Source organism: Alternaria novae-zelandiae (assembly GCF_023758075.1).
Source record: "Alternaria novae-zelandiae strain BMP 2774 chromosome Unknown scaffold_3, whole genome shotgun sequence".
Taxonomy (NCBI): Eukaryota; Fungi; Ascomycota; class Dothideomycetes; order Pleosporales; family Pleosporaceae; genus Alternaria; species Alternaria novae-zelandiae.
This window is the reverse complement of record NW_026056963.1, coordinates 1387750-1406594: the sequence shown is the minus strand read 5'-3', so window position 1 is coordinate 1406594 and position 18845 is coordinate 1387750. Positions and strand designations below refer to the sequence as shown.

Below are 18845 nucleotides of genomic sequence, written 5' to 3'. Positions count from 1 at the left end.
TGAACATAAACGGAGAGAGGGCGACCTCAATTCTTCGCATGATGGAATGGTAACACTGAGGAACTTGAGTATGCTGTGAACGTAGTGTATGATATTTGATCCACCTTCTTACAACAGTATCCCATCCCTAGATAGCATGCTAAAACGCCCTTCTAAGACCATAGAAAATCAACGCCATACAGCACGACATGATACGCCGGCCAAAAACCCAGGGTATCAAGAAGAGTATCTAAAAACCATCCCCCTCATGCCATTCTCTCCCCAACTCCTCAGCCCTCATCCTCGGATCCTGCCCCCTCACCTCAGCATCATGTTTCAGGCTGTCGACAATGGGCCTCAGTCGATCGATCTCCCGCCTAAATTCAGCGTCTTTCCCTACCTCTGGTATTTCCAGATCTTGCAGCTTTGTCTGATCGCCATCTCGAGCTGCTTCTTCAATCGCCTTTCGCTTCTCCTCCCAATCTCTAAGATCCCTTTCTCGGTCGCCGAGTTCGTTCTTGAGGGCAATGAAATTCGCGTATCGCTCTTCGCCGCCAAAACAGGAGCCGTATTGGTCGCAGAAACAGATGTGTTCCTTGGGGCAGACGACGTTCTGGCCCGTGAAGACGAATTGCCATACGTACTCCCAGATGCGTCCGCTGAGACGGTCTTCCAGACGTGTGTTGAATAGCCAATCTCTGTACCAAACGTACTGCGCGTAGGGCTTTGCTTGTATGCGTTCTCGTGAGAGGGCGAATTGTGCGCAGCAAGGTTGTGCGAGAACGGTGGGTACTTCGTCGAGGGGGAAGAGCTCGCTCCACGACTTGGCTAGGAGGACCTCTTCCTGCTTCTGGGGGTCCAGCTCGGTTGCTGCCGGGTGCATCCAATCGGGACAGCCGGGATGCCAGCTGCACCTCATGTTTACGAAGCCTTCTCTCCAAACGCGGGCTCGGTTGAGTCGGCTTATAAGCAGATGCGCGTTGTTGCCGAGGATCTCGTCGTTGTGCCAGGACAACTGGTGCGCGTGCATGAAGATGGCGACGTCGGGGAGGTTGTCGTAGTTGTCAATGATCCATGAGAGATATATCATGACCTCGTGGCCTTTGTTCTTGGGTGGATGTAGCGGTGCGGAGGGGTCGTCGGCTACGTAAACGGCTGTCTGCTGCTCCGGCATCTTGTCTAGGATCCAGTCAACACTCTCATGCTTCGTCTTGGCAATCACCAGTGTCGAGGTATAGTTGTGTTCTGCAGGCATTGGTGAGCCTGGCTTGAATATGGGGGTCGGGTTCCAGTTCGCATAATCTGGGTCTTTGGTCGCATCTTTCGAGGGCTCAACGGTGCCTGTACTCAGAGGTGGCCGCTCGTCACTGCCGATGTGGTCTCCTAGACCGACATGTTGTGGTAGACCCCGCCATGCCTGGCTGGAGTCTATGCCAGCATAGAAGAATGCGACTACGAATAGTGTGAGGATTAGCGCGAGGACTGGAATGACGTTTCGTCGGGTCATCCTGCGTGAGTTGAAAGCGAACGACTGGCAGGGGGCGAAAGGCGTAGGACGCCAAGGTCAGCGTGAGGTCCGGATGGTCTTATACTGTCGCATTGTTAGCCGGGCATATTTGGGATCGGACTTGTCAAGCTCACGGTGCTGGTGGAGTCGCCGCGCGGCAGCTGGGGTTGGTCGAAGGAAAGCTCCGCAGTGACGAACGTGGAACGACGAACGAATGACATAGGCCACCGGAGCGCGTATGAGCAAAGAGGCGTGGCATCGCGAAAAGACCAGATATACAAGACCATGGACTTTGACGCTACACCCAAGTCACAGCGCACAAGACACAGGCGTTGCACCTGTGGCCCGCTACGGACGCCGCAGCGATGGCGACGGATGACTTTGGGCTGAGGTTCGGTCGTGCTAGAAGCCAGAGACGGCCCGCTACCTGCTGCAGGCTGCATCCAACCCTGCATCGGCCTTTCAGTCGGGGCACCCCGCGGCTCCACGCCTGCCGTGGATCTCCAAGAACAGCTTAATTCTTTAGCCAGGCACAAGCGTCGAAGTGTATCTCACTTTGGCATTCTGCATGATCAAAGATGGACTTGGCATGATTGGCATTCTACATGGCTCTACGAAACTGCAAATATTGCAGGGGCTGAGGAGAATTAGCCGCGCATTAGGTTTGACGTTGTCTATTTGATTCATCAAGCGACTGTGGACGCCTCAGAGTCCTACAATGGCGATAACATGTGTGCAACAGAGATGACTAAATCTCTTTGGTCGCGGGAGCATGAAGTGTGATGTTGCGGCGTAGTCGTTGCGCAACGCCTTGCGCCGTGTGCTCATTGCAGCACATACATCTACAAGTTGGTGACGATGCCAACATTCCGCTCTACTGTCGCCAAGATCAAGTAAGTGTTGCGTTCACCAGCTTACCTTATTTTGCAGTCGACGTTTGCATGACTCCGACTCAGCTTGTGAGTGGCATGGTGAGGAAAGCACGAGTGACGAAAAAGGAAGTAACACAAACGAGATTGGAGGGCACGCACCTTCGAATGTACCCCCGGAGCATAGACTTGCACACACCGCCTCGTTTGCATGGAGCAATCGCGACGCATCTGCAAGCTATCATCACGGGCTCTGGCGTCGACTTTGGACCTCAGGCAAGCTGCCCAACTATGCTGTTCGAGCTGCGCGACACCGACACGCAACTGGAATGCTGTGTGGATACATCTCAAGCATCCGTTACGTATCGGAGCGAGTTTACATTGCGAGATGCTGTGATGGTCGGGGGTCGAGCCGGGCAAGCCCATTAATGTTACTGGGTCGGGACTGCGTTGACATGGATGCGTTCATGGTGGATGATAGGAAGAGTATTTAGACAGTGCTGGTCATGCGGAAGGTGGTGTGGACGGGTTACTGGATGTCCAGGTTGCATCGTGAGGCAGTAGATAGAAGTACAATTTGGTGTCGATCAAGATGACTGGTGCTCCCAAGGGCTATAGACGTTGCCCCGAAAGCATTTACCGAAGTGCTGAACCGTTTCTCCAAGGAAATACCGAGCCGACGAAGGGCTAAGACGATGTCGAGCTGCAAGACGCCAGATCATGGTGTGATCTCACCTTGCTGCGAACCATTCGAAGAACTTTTGTCGACCACATTTCCTTTGTGTGCGTGTGAAAGCCGTATTAAACTGAACCCAGTGAAGTAGCCATGGGATTACAGGAATGAAGTGCTGAGAGAGGCGACAAACCGAGGAAGCCATACGAACCCTAACTTAGTACCGCTTGGGTTCTGCCTGTGTCAGCTGAGAGCTAGCGGTATGAGCGATCGTAATCACCCTCGTACGAGCGTCCTCCACCGCCGTACGCCTCGCGCGGAGGAGGGGCGTCGTAGGCGCCAGCAGCTGGGGGCGGGGGCCTATCGTAGTAGCCACCTCCACCACCCCGACGGTCATCGCGTCCGCCATCGCGTCCTCCATCGCGGCCGCCGTCCCTGCCACCGTAGCTGCGGTCAGAAGCATAGCGATCGACGCCACGAGGACCGTAGTCGTCGCGACGACCGCCACCGTAGCCGCGATCGTCGTATCTTGAGCTGCGGGAACCGTAGTCGTCGCGTCGGCCGTAACCGCCGCGGCGGTCATCAGTGTAGCGATCGTTGTAGCGAGGGCCACCGCCCCGGCCGCCACGTCCACCGAACTCTGAAATGTAATTAGCACGGCATGTACGCTGCAGACAGCGAGCAGACTTACCACGCTTGGGCGGGCCGTAGTACTTGCCCGGGGTGGGAGTACGAGGACGCGCACGGCGAGCCTTCTCAATGCTGAGTGTCCGGCCCTGGTGAACCTCTCCTTGTAGACCCTCCTTTGCTGCGTCAGCCTGCTCGGAGGTGACCATCTTGACGAAGCCAAAGCCGCGAGACTCCTTAGTGTGAGGATCGCGCATGATGTTACACTGCTCTACCTCGCCATACTTCTCGAAGAGACGGGTGACTTCTTCTTCGCTGAGAGTAGGATGGATGCCGGTGACGAAGAGATTGGAGCCTGAGTTGCGGCTCTCATCGTCATCGTCCCTGCGCTCTGGCGGCGGGCCACTGGGCATTCGTTAGCGACAATTCCATCTAGACGAGCAAGCAAGCAGATACATACCGGCTGTCGCGGCCGCCAGGTGAGGCACTGCGGGCGCGCGCGCCATCGTCGCGACGGTCACCACGCGGAGACCTGCTGCGGTCGCGTTCATAGCCGCGAGGCTCGTCTGCAGACCAGTCAGTAAGGGCGCTGGCATCACACAGGGCGGGAGACAAACCATCGTAGCCGCGCTGTTCGTTTTCGTACTCCATGGTGATGATGTTGTGGTGGGTCGGGGGAGTTGGTAGTTGGTTGGTTGAGGAGAGGTGTTTGCTGAAGCTGCGAGTTTGGGCAGTTTTTTGGCAGGGCTGATCGACGGTAGCCGCGTCCCTACTTAGTAAGCGCCGCGCTAAGGACAGCTGCGCTGCAAGTGAGTGGAGTAAAAGTGGAAAAGGTGATGGTGAGCGGAGGCCAGATGCTATTTGTAGCTAAATGCGATGTTCGTTCTGTCAAAGGACTGTCCTGACTGTCCTGACGGCAGCTGCGCAGGCTCGAGTGAGGCAACTGCTAGGGGCAAAAGCAGCGCCCTGGTCGCCCTGTCTAAGCCGTCAACGTCAACGTGCGTCAATATTACTAGTGCACCGCCGTTTCCCCTGGAGTGAGGCTCTGCTCTCTCCGCAGAGCACCTTCACGAACGCAGTGAAACATTCGGTCAAGTGAGAATCGATGATGCGCATTACCACCAAGTATATTCATAATCAAGCCAATCGCAATGGGCGCTTCGTTGACCGAACCCCGCTAGACGCCATGCAGAGTCGACCAGCCTTCCTCCAATTACTCCTGCCAGAATGCTCCGCCGAAACAATCCATCGAAGTGCGGTATCATGTTCCAACTCCGAATGTGAACGCCTTGCGCCAGTAGCACCTCATCTACCCATCAAGGTAGGTATGCTGCAAATGCCAATGATAATACAAGACATGGCTCAGGGAGCACATGCCAAAGAAAAGGATAAAAGAAACGTGAACCCAATCATCTACCATCCCCTCGATCTCTTCTGCCTCTTGCGTGCCACCGCTTTCTTGATTGCGGCTACATTCGACTCGGGCGTATCTGTTGGCCGAACTGGATCAGAGTCGGCCAGGCCGTCGAGTTCGTCGTCGTCTAGCTCGCTAAGCTCCTCGCTCATGTCTCGAAGTACCTCACGACCGGTGTACCGTTCTTCGTATACGGTTGTGCCATGTACATCGAAGTGCTCAAAGTACCAGGGAACACCGCCATTACCCAGAGGGTTGAGTAAGTTCTTCTCGGATCTTGGGGGCGTGAGAGGCTCGGGTCGGCCATTAGTCTCCACACGGGCTTCCACCACTGCGTTCTCGGGCTGGTTGCTGGACACGCGAAGAGCATCTTGGCCAAGTTGAATGGCGATGGCCGCCTCGTCTGCCGCCTCGTCATGGGCATGGTGTGTGTGATGTGCGTCTGCGGCGTTCTCGTCCGGTGTGGGCGCAAGCTGCATCTCCTCTGGTTTCTGAGTGAGCACAGCAGCTTCTTCCCCATCAACTGCAATTTCCTGAGCTTCCTCAACAGTTGTCGGGTCGCTTTCCGTCGTTTGTCGCACAGTCTCGTCGTGAGACAGGACGCTCGGCCTGCGTTGCAGCTTCTGGTTGAGGAGTGTCTCCAGGTCCGGTAGTTTTTCGTAAGGCCGACCAGCCAGCTCAGACTCCTTGCGGATCGCGTCCTCAAAGTAAGGTTGTAGGCTTTTGGTGATTCGCTTAACGACCTTCTTCAATTCCTTCTGCTCAGAGCTCAGACTGCTGTGCGCACTCCTGTTCAGCTGATCTTCAGCATCGCCAACGTTGGGGACAGCGGCAGATCCAAGCTCAGCACTCAAGACCGCGGCCACATCGTCGTTGAATGTCTGCACCGAAGTATAGTATTTCTCATCAAGCTTGGTCTGAAGCTTGTTGAATCCGTCGCTGAAGTAGCCTCTGCTATCAAGTCTAATGCGAAGTTAGTAGGGATTCAAGATCTAGAGGTGGATTGCTTACGTTTGTGCTCGCACTAGGATAGGCTGCAGTAGCTGAGGTATTGGGAAGTAGATGCAATCGACGATCTGCTGCAGTATCAAGACGTCCTTGAGCTTCTCAGCTTCTCGCTGTTTGACCATCTCGCAGAGGACACGGATTTGCTCCATGTCATCTTCAAGACGTTCTGCAAACTCAATGCGTCGTTGGAGTCGGGGCCTGCCAGCTGCTCCCATGCCTGCAAAGTTGCGGCGAGTGATCTCCATAGAAGAGAAGGCCTCCATTTGGAGCTGAAGACGCTTGAGAAGGGCCGCACCTCGTCGTGCCTCGCGCTTGAGCGTCCAGTACTTGCAGGCTTCTTGCACGAATTCCTTACGCTTACGTACATTAAACTTGATCAGCGTATTTTCAACGTTGTGGTAGACAGCCTGGGGCACAACCGGAGCTCCAGATGGCAGCCTCCAAGACTTGGTCGATTGCCCACGTTTTCGCTTGTTGGATCCAGGGGTGTCGTCATCCGGTCCTTCGATGGAAGGCATCGCGTGCGAAGATCCAATAGAAAGCGCGTAGGCTTGGCTGTCCGGCCAGCGAATATGACGCATGGTGTGGCGGTAGAAGGCCTTCGCATCTGCGATTGCACTCTCCACATCAAACTCACGCTTCCAGTCGGACGGAGTGTGTCGATCGCAATAGGCCTTGAGCACAGTTGTATCCTGCGGGTTCGATGATTGTGAAGACTTCATGCGCAGACATAGTCTAGCCCTCCGTGCACATGTGACGTGGAAAGCCTCGAAACAGGACTTGTGGCCGCATTGTATACAGGCCCCCATTTTCTGTTTGCAGATATAGCAAGACTATAAAGCAATTAGTGCGCTACTCAAACAACGAGGAATCTTGATCACTTACAAGTTTCCACCTAGTCTTGGGCACTTTCTCAACGTCTTGCACTGGCTCTTGAAATGTCGCATTGCCCAGTGATACCTCTGGTATCCACATGGCGCACAGCAGATGTGCCCACTTCATTGTGGTTGTCTGCTTGAATGCACCGTCTATATTCGGACAGAAAATGCAACCCTGTGAGTGTCAGCATGCATTTGTTAAAGCCGGAGGGAACAGGTCATACCGGAAGCTCGCTGACAGGGGTGCCGCGCCCGACTAGTTGACACCGTCTGCACAGCCACTGTCCCTCTGGGATGAAGGGCACGCCGTAACACTCCTGGTGGACGGCTAAGTCGCAACCATCGCAGAATACTATTGCATTTGTGTTCTCGCAGTCGCCGTCGTCGCAGATGGCGCACTTCGTATCTTGCTCTTCGCCTTGGCCAGCAGGCTCTCCGTTGACAGCAGCTGCACTGCTCGAGCGTGGGCGATGTGTCTGAGGTGGCTTCGGGTTGGGTTTGGGGATGCCTTTCACATGTCAGCCGTTACGTTCGCTTCGTTTTAGCATCACAAAACTTACGCTTTTCCAGCGCGTGCCACTCCTTCTCGATCTGGGTGATGGTTACTTCGAATATCGCAGGCTTGATACCTTCGACACCCTCTTCTTTTCGCTGCACGTTCAGTGCTTCCAGCCACCGGTCGTCTTGCTCATCCATGTCGTACTCGACGCGACCTACAGCAACTGCGCCTGCGGTACCTTCGGCCTCTGTCTGCAGAGTAAGATCCAGATCTTCTTCGATAGAGCCTTCTGGTAGTCTAATGAGGCTATTTTCGGATGGCCTTGTGAAGATCTCGCTCTCTTGGTATCCGATGTTCGCCATGGTCTTGTCGACATAGTTGACCTTGACGCCCTCGCTTTCTTCGTGTTCTTTGAATGGGTCGACTTGACGCACCGATGGCTTGGGCAGATTCAGCTTTTCCCTCGGATTCATAGTCGGAAGGGGGTTGACTCGTGGCCGGGGCGGCGATCCGAGCCCAGCTAGCATAGAGTCTCGGTTGCGAGGCGGTCGACCTGGGCGTCGCTTTGGTGTGACGAAGGCGCCTGAGCCGTTGACGGCTAAGCTTGCGTCCTCCTGCTCTTGCGCGACATCCTCTGCTTGTTGCGTCCGTAGGCCGTCAAGAACCGCGGAGAGACCGCTGTCGACGGCGTACTGGCCCGTCGATGAGCCATTGAGCGGAGTCCCCGGGGCGCTGTCTGCAGGGCTGATGCCATCTATCTGGTCTGCGCTGAAGACGGGGAACTCGGCGTCGATGTCCAGTTCCGGATGAAATTCATCCCAGCTCCGCTCCTCGCGCGGCTTGTATCCATCGTTTTGAGCCACGGCGGCGGCGACTGCGGCGGCCGAACTGGAACGCGGTCCAGCTGGCGGCCTTTCGCGTCGGGGTCTGGTGTATGAGGGTGATGGCGCTGATATGGGCAGGCCCTGCCGCTCGGCGTTGATGCGTCCTACACGGCCACGGGGACCAGTATACGCGTATCCTCCAGGTCCAGTTCCTCCTACGGGCGTCTCCAGCCCCTCGTCATCCACGTATCGTCCCCCGCCTCCTGGTCCGCCTGGAACGTACTTGCGCCGCTTGCTGGCTGGCGCTGAGTCAGATATATGTCGCCGGGGCGGTCGTGTGCTTCTCACGCGTGGTAGTGGTGTGTCAGGAACAGGCGCCATGTAGAAAGTGCGGATGTGTCCAGAGACCCGCAAGGGTGAGGTTGGGCGATCGCGAAATGACGCGCCGGCGCCGGTCCTGTCAGGTGCAAGCTACGGCAAGCGCGTATTCACCCGGCAAATCGAGTGCACTGTGTTCATCGATTCGGGAGCCAGCGGTGGGCGATGGGCGGAGGGGCGTTGGCTGCGAGACAGGCGCGATACCGTGATGCGCCTGCTTGGAGGTGCGAGCTGGGGTCGACTAATGCAGCTAGTGTGCCAAGCAGCATGTGGGCTACCTAGGCAGTTCGTCGCAGCTCCCGTTCACTGCACCCTACCGCGTCGTGTTAAGGCCGATCCGTCACTACCAAGCGCGGCAATCCAGTCGTCTCTGCCGACGTTAGTGACTATCACAACAGGTGTTTCCCGAGTCCGGTTTGCCCTCACGTGCTACCGGAGTTCTTCCCATTTCGCTCAGCCATCTAGAAGGTTTACTGAGTCGCTTTCCGCACAAGGAAATGTAAACCGATTAACAAACATCACTAGTTCAGGTTCGCATTCAACTTCATTTCATGAGTCGCGCAGCCGGGAACATCTGAGTTCCACATGACATCTTGTGTCGGGCCAGGGCTGCAGATCCCACTACCCCAGGTTCTCGACGTCACAAGCGAGCTGGTTCCTGCATGGACACAGTCATTGCGGCCTTGTTCGGCAACTTCATCACCTAAATGTGTCAGCAGTGCTAGCAATCCACCAATCCACCCTGGCTACGATGTTAACAACAAGTTCCGAAGTGTTCTTTTGTCGATCTTTCCACGTCTACTCACAATGCGCATCGTACTACAATCGGAAAGGAGTACAAATCTTTTGCAACTGTCGTTCGGACGGGGTATATGGTTTGCTTCCACTGCAGCAAGCTCGATGCTCATCGCGCATCTCTCGCATAGGGCTGCTTCCATATCGACTATGTAGGCGCGACGCTGTACAAACAAGATCCTCACTTCCACACCACCAGATAGACAGCGCCTGGATCAACTCCGACTGATCTGACTGTACTGCATTCAAGACATGGAATACATTGCGCAAGCCCTACGATATGACGTGTCTACAAAGTAAGAAGACGCCCGAGGCGCTCGTGTCAGCATCATCGAAACTGAGATAAGGCACCAACATTGGAAGCCTCCCTTGTGGCACCACCCGATACTTGCAAATCATAACCATTTAGATCAATACAACACGGCTCATAAAGTAGCAGGCTAAATTATATGGCCCAACAGGCGTCATCCAAGAACAATAGTAAAGCCGGCAGTGATTCGAGTCACGACCATCCCTTGCTCTAGGCCTCGCACCTAAGACCCAGTGTTCCCCAGCGCAACCCTTGCATCAGCATCGGAGAATTCATTATGGCAGACGAAGATTCCACATCCCCAAAGCCATTTCGGGTCATTGTTATTGGGGCAGGTATTGTCGGCTTGTCGCTCTCACACGCTCTACAACTAGCCAATATCGAACATGTCGTCCTCGAAAAGCACGACAAGATTGTTTCACTAAAAGGCGCAGCGCTGATTATCTGGCCGGCTGTCGCACGCATCTTCGACCAATTTGGTATTCTCGATAGAATCACCAAAACCACGTCGCCCGTCGATGCCTCTTACAAACGATGGCCAGACGGAAGTTTGATCTGCCGCGATGATACTATGCAGGCTGTGAGCAAGCTGTACGTTGCCATACTCCTGAGATGTGCATGAAGTGGACGCATCACGCGCTGACCCCACGAAAGCTTCAAAATACCGAGCATTTTGTTCGATCGCCAGACTTGTGTGTCGCATCTATACGAAGGGCTCCCGGATAAGTCCAAGATTCACACCAGCAGGCGCCTTGAACGTATCGAGCAAACCGATACGGGTGTTCGTGTCCACCTAGCCGATGGCTCTATCGAAGAAGGAGACATGGTCATCGGCGCAGATGGTGTGCACAGTCATGTTCGGAAGCTCATGTGGGACCACGCCGACAAGTTCGAACCAGGCAGCATACCCGATACAGACAAAGAAGTCATGTCGTTCGGCGAATACAGAGGTTTGTTTGGTGTCAGCAAGTTACCGGACAATGCACAACTCGGCACCTCCAATACGAATATGATTCTCGGCCAAGACGTTACCATGCTTCTCTTTTCGCAGATGGGAAGGGCTATGTGGGGTATAACTTTCAAAGACGAATTTCAAAAGGCAGAACAGAAAGGTAAAGCTACTGAAGCAGAGATTGAGGCGGTGGCGGAGAGATTCGCCGATCTTCCTATGACAAAAAATATCACACTGGGTGATGTATGGAAGACCAACGAACGGCACGGTCTTCTCTACGTCGAAGAAGGGGTCCTGAGTAAATGGCATGCGGGACGCATAGTTCTCGTAGGAGATTCAGCACACAAAGTACCCGTCCCGGACTCATCATCAGCAGAACGCACCACTAACACAATACCAGATGACAGCCGACCTCGGCATGGGCGCCAACATAGCCGTCGAGTCCGCCATCCACCTCTGCAACATCCTGCACCGCGAATTCGCCTCCAACCCCACCCGCCGCATCTCCACCCCCAATCTCGCCGCCTTGTTCGCCGAATACCAAGCCGGTCGCCACGCACGAGCAAAGGAATACGTCGAGACCAGCGGCAAGCTCACACGTATGAATAGCTACCAGTCACGCTTCAATTACTTCTTTGCTGGGTATCTGCACAAGTACATTGTGCCGTCTCAGAAAGCGGGGCTCATCGAATCGTTGAGTGTGGCGCCTAAACTGGATTATGCGCCGACGAGGACGATTGATGAAAGTGCTGAGGGGTGGCACTGGATGGAGAAGCAAGAGATGAAGAATGGGAAGAAGGGTGGTTGGTTCAAGTACATGGTCTTGACATCGGTTGTGGGGGTGACTGCTGCGTATATGGCGCGTGCGGGGGTACCAGCACTGCTGATGAAGTTGACTGTGTAAAACGTTGCGAATTGAGTGTAATAGTTTTCTTTCCCTGTTCTCGGCTTCGCAAATACTGTCTTTCCAGCTTCCGCCGCGTATAGCAAATCAGCCCTCATTAAGTCCTCCATGACAAACACAATGGCTCCCCGTGTTCCGCGCAAGCGTGCTGGACGCATAATACGGCTTCAAACACTTCCAGCAAAAGTGGACATGGCATTTCGCACCTATCACATTGATCAGCGTTAACGTCACATTTAACAAAAACCCTACCTCTTTCCCTCGTAAAGGTAATATATACGTACATTCCATATGATCACACCCCTTATTCTTCTCAATCGGCCTCTTACACCCCGGACACGCCTTTGTCGTTTTCTCCACCACCTTCCTACTCGCTTCCTCCTCTTCCTTCTTCAGTTTCCCATTTGTTCTGTAGTCGTACTCTGTGCATGTCTCTCCTTTATGCCAGGCCACGTTGTGGACGACACAGGACGTCTTTTCGCAGGTGTTGCACCGGAATTTGGGGGTGTTGGGTAAGTGCACTTGGCCTGCTTTGCAGCCTTTGAGGGGGCACCAGTGGAAGCCCAGGCGGGCTTCTTGCTTGGCGCGGGAGGCGAGAGCGGCGTAGCTGAGGGGGTTGTTAGTGTTTTGGTAGATGGGGTGGGGATGGGCGGGGTGGGGAGGGGACGTACCGTTTGAACACATCCTTTGGCGCAAAGTCTCTCATGTCAGCCGAGCGCAGTTGTGTTTTACATATAGGGCATGTTATGTCGTTCCACAGTTTTGCGCTGGACTCAGATGCGATCCATGTGCGAAGACACTTTCGGCATACGTCGACTTCGTGCTTGCAGTTCTTGGTAGGCGGCCGGTCGGGGAAGTGGTGCAGTGAGAGCGTATTTGTGCATACTGTACAGTCTTTCTTTTCTTTCTCAGGTTGATGCACATCGTTTTGGTGGTGATGGCTGTCTACCCGGTTGAGCGACTTGTGTTTTGTACTGCCGCTCTCGGCTCTTTTGCTGTGGGTGTTGCTGGACTTTGGCTTGTTTGGAGCTTCTTTCTTGGTTCGATGCTTGTCGGATGTTGATGTACGTTCTTTCTTGGCTTTGCCTATGGGTATTACGCGGGTAGGATGTGATTCATGTGAAGAGGCCGACCTGCGGTCTCCACGTCTAGGCCCAGCTGTCACGCCGTTGGAAGCTGCCCGGCTATACCGATGTTGTCCGGTTGAGTCTGCGTCAGAAGAGGAACTATGGCCTCTATCATAACTTTTATTGGATCTTGACTGTCTCGACTTCAATGCAACTACCTTCCCACGTCGCTCATAAGCTGCTTGGATCGTTCGCTGACCGCTCCACGACTGGCCCATGGTTATGTCTGATGTATGAAGAAGCCGTAAGAAACCGGATAAGGATGTTGAGCGTTTTTGAAAGTACTTAGATGATGCTCGATAGCCAGTATCGGTGGAACACAGTGCTTGGGATGAGCGTAGGAAGCCTTTGCGTGGCGGTGCATCCAGACCGGGGTAAAGTCTGCGGTCACGTCGTGGCGGGCGGTGCTCTGGCACCCATGAACTGCATAAATAAATAAGAACTCGAGAGCAGTTGCACAAGTGAGAAGATGTGTGTCGATGTGGGTGTCATTGCGCGCGGGGTCAGCCCACTGCAACCCTTGGAACCGGTCACCAAACCGGTGAGTAAGCTTGTCGGTAATTGGTTATCCACCCTGAAGGACCAGATACTTCCAAGAAGGCTGGGAAACAGTCTCTAATACACTCAGACATGTGCCATAATGGCCGATCAGCCTACTAAGTGACTTCGGAATGTAAAAGCGTTATCCTGCGCTAGTGCTGCGCCACGCTATCGCCTTCAACGATAGAACCAACCCAGTTCATACCGGTTGCCATAACAGTCGAGTTCCCCAGCTTCTGAGTTCACTGGCTTCCTCAGAACTGTAATGTCCCCAGGCCAGTACCCCTCTACATCGGGCTCAGCCTTGCCCATCTCCACTAAATTATTGTATGTGGCCTTCCTTTCTCGCCGAAACTTGCCAATCTCACCCACTACATCGATGAGCGGGATTGTATCATGAGCATTCTTACTTGTGTCTACTGGTAAGACGGGATTGCTAGGTGCAAGCTCCAATCCGCTCATAGCTGCCAAGGGCAGAGTGCGGCCTGGCTCACGACCAGGCTGTCCGCACTCTTCGTCATCGAAGAAGGAGAAGTCATGCGTTGCTGCCTCCCAAAATGCTTCAGAGTCCGCATCTTCAGTAGTTGACTTTGTTGGATAAGCCCGCCAACTGGTAGAGATCTTCTTAGACGCTGACTGTGGGGCCGCCATCTCAAGTACTACTCTCCGAAGGGCAAACTGGTTTCGTGCATACTCTTCTTCTGCTATGGCACGCCTACGTCCTGGCGGTAGCACATAAGTGTGCCTGGCCCGTTGCTTGGCGATTGAAGCCTCCTCGGCTGCATCCTTGATGAACTGTATAATCCGATGAACGATTTTCCTATCGCTGGTCATGGTCGGCACGTCTGTTAGAACGAGAGTGTGAAGCTTCGGAAGCATCCCAGGATTTAGTCGAGGTTCACTTGCTTGGCGAAAGTCCAGTCGGACTTTTCTGTCCTCGATGTAGTAGAACGAATTGCCTCGTGACCTCGTCGTAGTCTTGGGGGTCGGTTGATCCAGTGCACTGCTGCCGTGGGTCGGCGTAGACGATGAAAGACGTTCTCCAGGATCCTGTCTGTTTGCAGCTGCGTGAGGCTGGTAGATCCCGTTTCCCAGTGGGCTAAGAGGGCTCAATGGCGAGTCTACAGGTATGACTTCCGGAGCGCAGGCAGGATCCCGGTTGATTTGTAGTGATTGTGGAGTAACGCATATTTTAGGAACGTTTTTGGCGTCTCGTCTTTCACGATCGGGAAATTCTGATTCTGGCCTGTCGTTTTCAGCGAGTTGAGGCGTTACAGGTGAGCCGGGAAGCTCAACCGGATATGATGAGTCCCCTGAAACCTCGTGTACGGCTAATGGGATGGAGTCGAGTTCGGGTGTCGGTGGCTCTACAGCTTCGAGCTCATGCGCATTTGAAGGTTTGTAGATAGCGAGGTCCCCAGTGAGTTCCGCGCGCGGCGAATTGGGCGTTTCCAAAGGGGCGTCTTCTGTTACCAACTCGTAGTTGATCCGCAAGTATCGCAGTCTAGATGAAGCATACTCTGCAAGTATTGGAGTAAGTTTTGATACGCTAGGTAGTTCCAAGTCATCATTCGGTGTTTCGAGCGTGAGGTTAGACGGATACGTCACTACAGCGGGTAGTATACCCACATCTAGGACTTGCAAGCGTCTTGATCGCAGCAAAGCCGATATACCTTCAACAGTTATTACATTACTGGAGAGATACAAGTGCGAAACTCCGACATCGCTCGACTCCTCAATGCTTAGACTGCCGATGAAGCCGCCTGTAAGCTTCTTGCGAAGATGGCCCACGAGGTTTTCAGATTCAAAGGTCTCTGGTCCATCGGTTGGGTTGGCGTTCTCGACAGGCGCCAGTGGTCCACGAGAAGAATGCGTCACAACAACCCTCTCTTTCAAGCACAGTTCAAGAAGGAGTCGCACGCTAGTGTCCGTCAAAAGGTTGTTGCTGATATCAAGGCTTCTGACGCGGCTGCTGATTGCATGCGCAACTACTGAGAACTCCTCATCCCTGATGCCAATTCCGCGAAGATTCAGCACGCGCAGATTTCGGAGGTACTTGAAGGTGGAAAGAACCGCGTTGTCTCTCGCGGCTGCAGTCTTTGATAGATCCAGCGAGACAAGATCTGGAAAGTGCGGTAAAGCTTCTGCAAGGCCCATCGATGTAGCATTTGTACAGCTGGAAGCATCTAGTAGGCGTAGGCTGAACACCGGATATGCGTTGGGGCGAGTCAACCTCCATTGTAGGCTTGAGTGTCGCAGGCTCAGAAGACATGCGTGATCGAAGAAGGGCAGGCCGTCCACAATCAGGCACTGCAGACGAGGTAGGTGTTCCAAACAGTCTCGAAGCCATTCTGCGTGCGGTCCATCATACAGCTCTGCATGAGCCGGCGGGAAACGGAGAGTATGTGTGAGCTCTCGTACAGAAGCTCGCGCATAAGGTAATGTGCGCTTGAACCGTGTGAGTGCCACTATTGGCTATCAGTATGTATCATAGTCTCTGCGTCTTGATAACACACCATATACAGTATCATTCTGGACCCCAAAGTGCGAAGCCGGGCTACCCCAAAGGTTCGGTGTGAAGGTCTGGTGCCATTGCCGGTTGACCAAAGCTGCTGAGCAGAGGTCTTGAGAGGGCAGATAGGGAGCGACGAGCACCCAAGGATCGCGTCGCATTACACTTTCGTAAGATGGAAGGAGGTCGTCCATGGTTATGAGCGAGCGGAAAGAGCACTTATTGTGATGGCAAGTTCCATTAGTCGCCACTAAAGGTTATGGTGGAGATCGGAAGGAAAGGCGCATGCATCTCTATGGATTCCGACGAAGGTGAGGTGTGCGTGCGCATCTTTCCGTGGATACTGGCAGCTGGCAGGGCTGACTTGTGAGGCTGTGCAAGTGTTGCAGTTTGCCGGGTCACAGCTGCGATGATGCAACAACTGGCCTGACTAACCCGATTGGGCTACCAAGGCTTACTTGCATCTGGCGACAGCACTCACGTTTGAATTTCTCAGTTTATTGAACAATGAATTGCTATGCGATATATCTATCAAATACCATCTTGCCTCTCAAGAGGTGACATCCATAATCTCACTTGCGAACTTACTCCTTGCTCTAATCCTAGGTCCGTAGAACACCAGAATCCACGGCACAATGGTCAACAACGCGCCAATTCCGCCAAGCAGACTGCTCGCAGGACCATACCCAAGCTTGTTATACATTTGGGTCGTGATGAGTGGGAATATGCCACCTGAGATGATATTAGTATGCATCCAGTTGTGATGGATGGAGATGACTTACCAAGCATATTCCGGCAGAAAGACTGCGCCGCCAGTGCCGAACTCGCATAGCGATGATACGTGTCTGCGAGGTAATTGAAGGTCGCCAGGTAGATGCTGAAGATGCCAACGGTAGCGATACCAATCGCAATTGCGGGTACAACCCAATGTATCTCGGGGAAGCTTGTCCATCCGAACATGAAGAGGCCGATGGGCATGCAAGCGCTTTCTATGCAAGCGAAGTAAAGGCGACCTTCTGGCGTGCCGGTCAACTTCCCGCTCTTCTTTGCGATTTTCTCTTGATAAATAGATAGTATGGTCGACAGGATACTGGCGATTCCCATCGACGCGAAGACCGCGTTGGCTTGTTGTAGCGAGAAGCCATGGTTGTTTTGGAATACTAGCGGGATTGCTGCCAACGTGAGGTAGAGAACAGCCCAGGAGAAGGCTACCCAGAGGGAGAACCAGAACACAACAGGTTCGGTGAAGAGAAGATGGAATGGGCGGTAGAGAGAAACTCCTATCATCTTGCCAAGCGAAGCTCGTTCTTCATCAGATCGCACCTTCCACCTCAAACGCAGCGATTCCATGGATCCTGGCTTTTCGGTGTTGTTGACATTAAAGCCGTAATAGCCGGATTGCTCGCATGCCTCATACCACTTGTTCAAAGCTTTGGCTTTCCTGGACAGGAGAACCGAGCCGCGGGTCTCCTTGAATACGACACATATCAGCACGACCACCGCCCCGCATGAAATGGCCTGTACGTAGAAGATCCACCTCCAAGTTGTGTTCTGCGCGATGAAGCCACATACTAAAGGTCCCCATGAAGTACCAAACAGAGCAGCACCCGAGAAGAGAGCCATGGGTGTGTTCCGATCCTCAGCATGGTAGATGTCTGAGACCACGCCACCAACCATAGTGGAGAAGGTAGATCCGCCCACGCCCAAGAAGAAGCGCGCGACGAGCATGCCAGCATATGACTGTGTGAGGCCAGAGCAGAGCTGGCAGATGACGAATAAAATGCCTGAAGCGAGGAAGACTGGCCGGCGACCGTTGATCTCAGAAAACGGGGCAAGAACCATCGGCGCGATAGCGAATCCTGTGGTGAAGGTCGTGATGCCGACCAGCGCTGCAACACTGCTGACACCCCATTCCTGCGTCATCTGCTCAACGCCGGGGCTGTAAGCGCCAGCCGAGAACGCTGTGAGAGCGGTGATGATGCATGAGACACATATCGTGAATCTCTTTCTTGTCTCTGACCAGTCGAAAGGGTTTGTGTATTTGACGAGGTTCGGAGGTTCAGGTGGCGCTTCTTGGTCGGTTTGAGTCGAATATATCGTGGTCGCGTGTGGGAGTTCGGTGTCGAATGTGAGATAACGCCAAACAATTTCCGAGTCCTGCACGTTCTCTTGCGGTATGAACTCGCTACTGGTGCTTTGTTTTCCATAATGGGAGTCTGTCTCTGGGTCGTTATCTGGTTCCGCTGTGGAATTTCGATCCCTCGGTTCCTCTGCGGAAGGCCTGCGCATACCCGGCAATATGCTTATTCCCGCTTGGCTTTCAGAATCTGCGCACTCTCCGAGCTCAGAGTCTCTCGGGAGGTTGATCTCCGGGTTTGCACTCATGCTGCCATAAGGTCCTTCTCTTCTTTTGAAATGTCGAAGAGCTACAGCGAGGATTTCGCAATGAACGCGTCAGAGTCTAAAAGCAAGCGTGAACCCGGTGACGCTGAAAAGCGCGACCTTCATAGCTTAAGCGGCGGTTAGGTCTGGTCCGCTAACCCACAGGCGTAGCCGATATGCATCCCAACGAACAACTGGACGGTGTGGGACGCCCGGTTCTCTCCCGACGGGATTCGTAGAAATCGTTTGCATTGGTCGGGAATAGGACTCCTTCTCCATCTTCCAGGCCCACATGCATGGGGGCGTCCCGCTTCGGGGTAAACTTGGGAATTTATCGTGTACACCGACATGCCAAGGCCGCCTCGAAGTCTCTGGCTGCTGGAGCGCGTGCAGAAGAGGGTAGATCCGGTGCGTCATGCGGGAAGGAGTCTGGCGCGCCTCAAGCAAAGGCATCTCGACTCGGACAAGCAAATGGCTCCCCGACATCATCGGCGGGAAGTATCGGCACCTGGGCAAAAGCAAGCAGCCTCATTGTCGCTCGATCCTGCGATAAACAGCACAGATATGCATCGTGTCCTTGATGAGTCGCCGCAAGGGAGCCAGCTCGGAAGTTCGGCCCAAATTCACTTTGAGGCTCCAGGCGAGAAGAAAGAGGACCCTGCCGAGG

General features: G+C 53.9%; 5 protein-coding genes across 5 annotated transcripts; 1 reads left to right on the top strand and 4 right to left on the bottom strand.

Moving 5' to 3' along the window:
- Positions 1-229: 229 nt before the first annotated feature.
- J4E88_002433 (uncharacterized protein) lies at positions 230-1486 on the bottom strand (the record flags this gene model as incomplete). The annotated part of the gene is made up of 1 exon (XM_049396098.1): positions 230-1486. One exon carries the CDS (start codon positions 1484-1486, stop codon positions 230-232), a length of 1257 nt encoding a protein of 418 aa, XP_049258502.1.
- A 1796-nt stretch (positions 1487-3282) lies between these two features.
- J4E88_002432 (uncharacterized protein) lies at positions 3283-4306 on the bottom strand (the record flags this gene model as incomplete). The annotated part of the gene is made up of 4 exons (XM_049396097.1): positions 3283-3668; positions 3720-4060; positions 4116-4221; positions 4273-4306. 4 exons carry the CDS (start codon positions 4304-4306, stop codon positions 3283-3285), a joined length of 867 nt encoding a protein of 288 aa, XP_049258501.1.
- A 762-nt stretch (positions 4307-5068) lies between these two features.
- J4E88_002431 (uncharacterized protein) lies at positions 5069-8659 on the bottom strand (the record flags this gene model as incomplete). Its single annotated transcript, XM_049396096.1, has 5 exons — positions 5069-6032; positions 6081-6910; positions 6963-7130; positions 7180-7463; positions 7516-8659. The coding sequence occupies 5 exons, from the start codon at positions 8657-8659 to the stop codon at positions 5069-5071; spliced, it is 3390 nt and encodes a 1129-aa protein (XP_049258500.1).
- A 1379-nt stretch (positions 8660-10038) lies between these two features.
- Positions 10039-11617, top strand: J4E88_002430 (uncharacterized protein; the record flags this gene model as incomplete). Its single annotated transcript, XM_049396095.1, has 3 exons — positions 10039-10352; positions 10416-11040; positions 11114-11617. The coding sequence occupies 3 exons, from the start codon at positions 10039-10041 to the stop codon at positions 11615-11617; spliced, it is 1443 nt and encodes a 480-aa protein (XP_049258499.1).
- A 1844-nt stretch (positions 11618-13461) lies between these two features.
- On the bottom strand, positions 13462-18181 carry J4E88_002429 (uncharacterized protein; the record flags this gene model as incomplete). Its single annotated transcript, XM_049396094.1, has 3 exons — positions 13462-15752; positions 16385-16528; positions 16579-18181. The coding sequence occupies 3 exons, from the start codon at positions 18179-18181 to the stop codon at positions 13462-13464; spliced, it is 4038 nt and encodes a 1345-aa protein (XP_049258498.1).
- Positions 18182-18845: the final 664 nt, after the last annotated feature.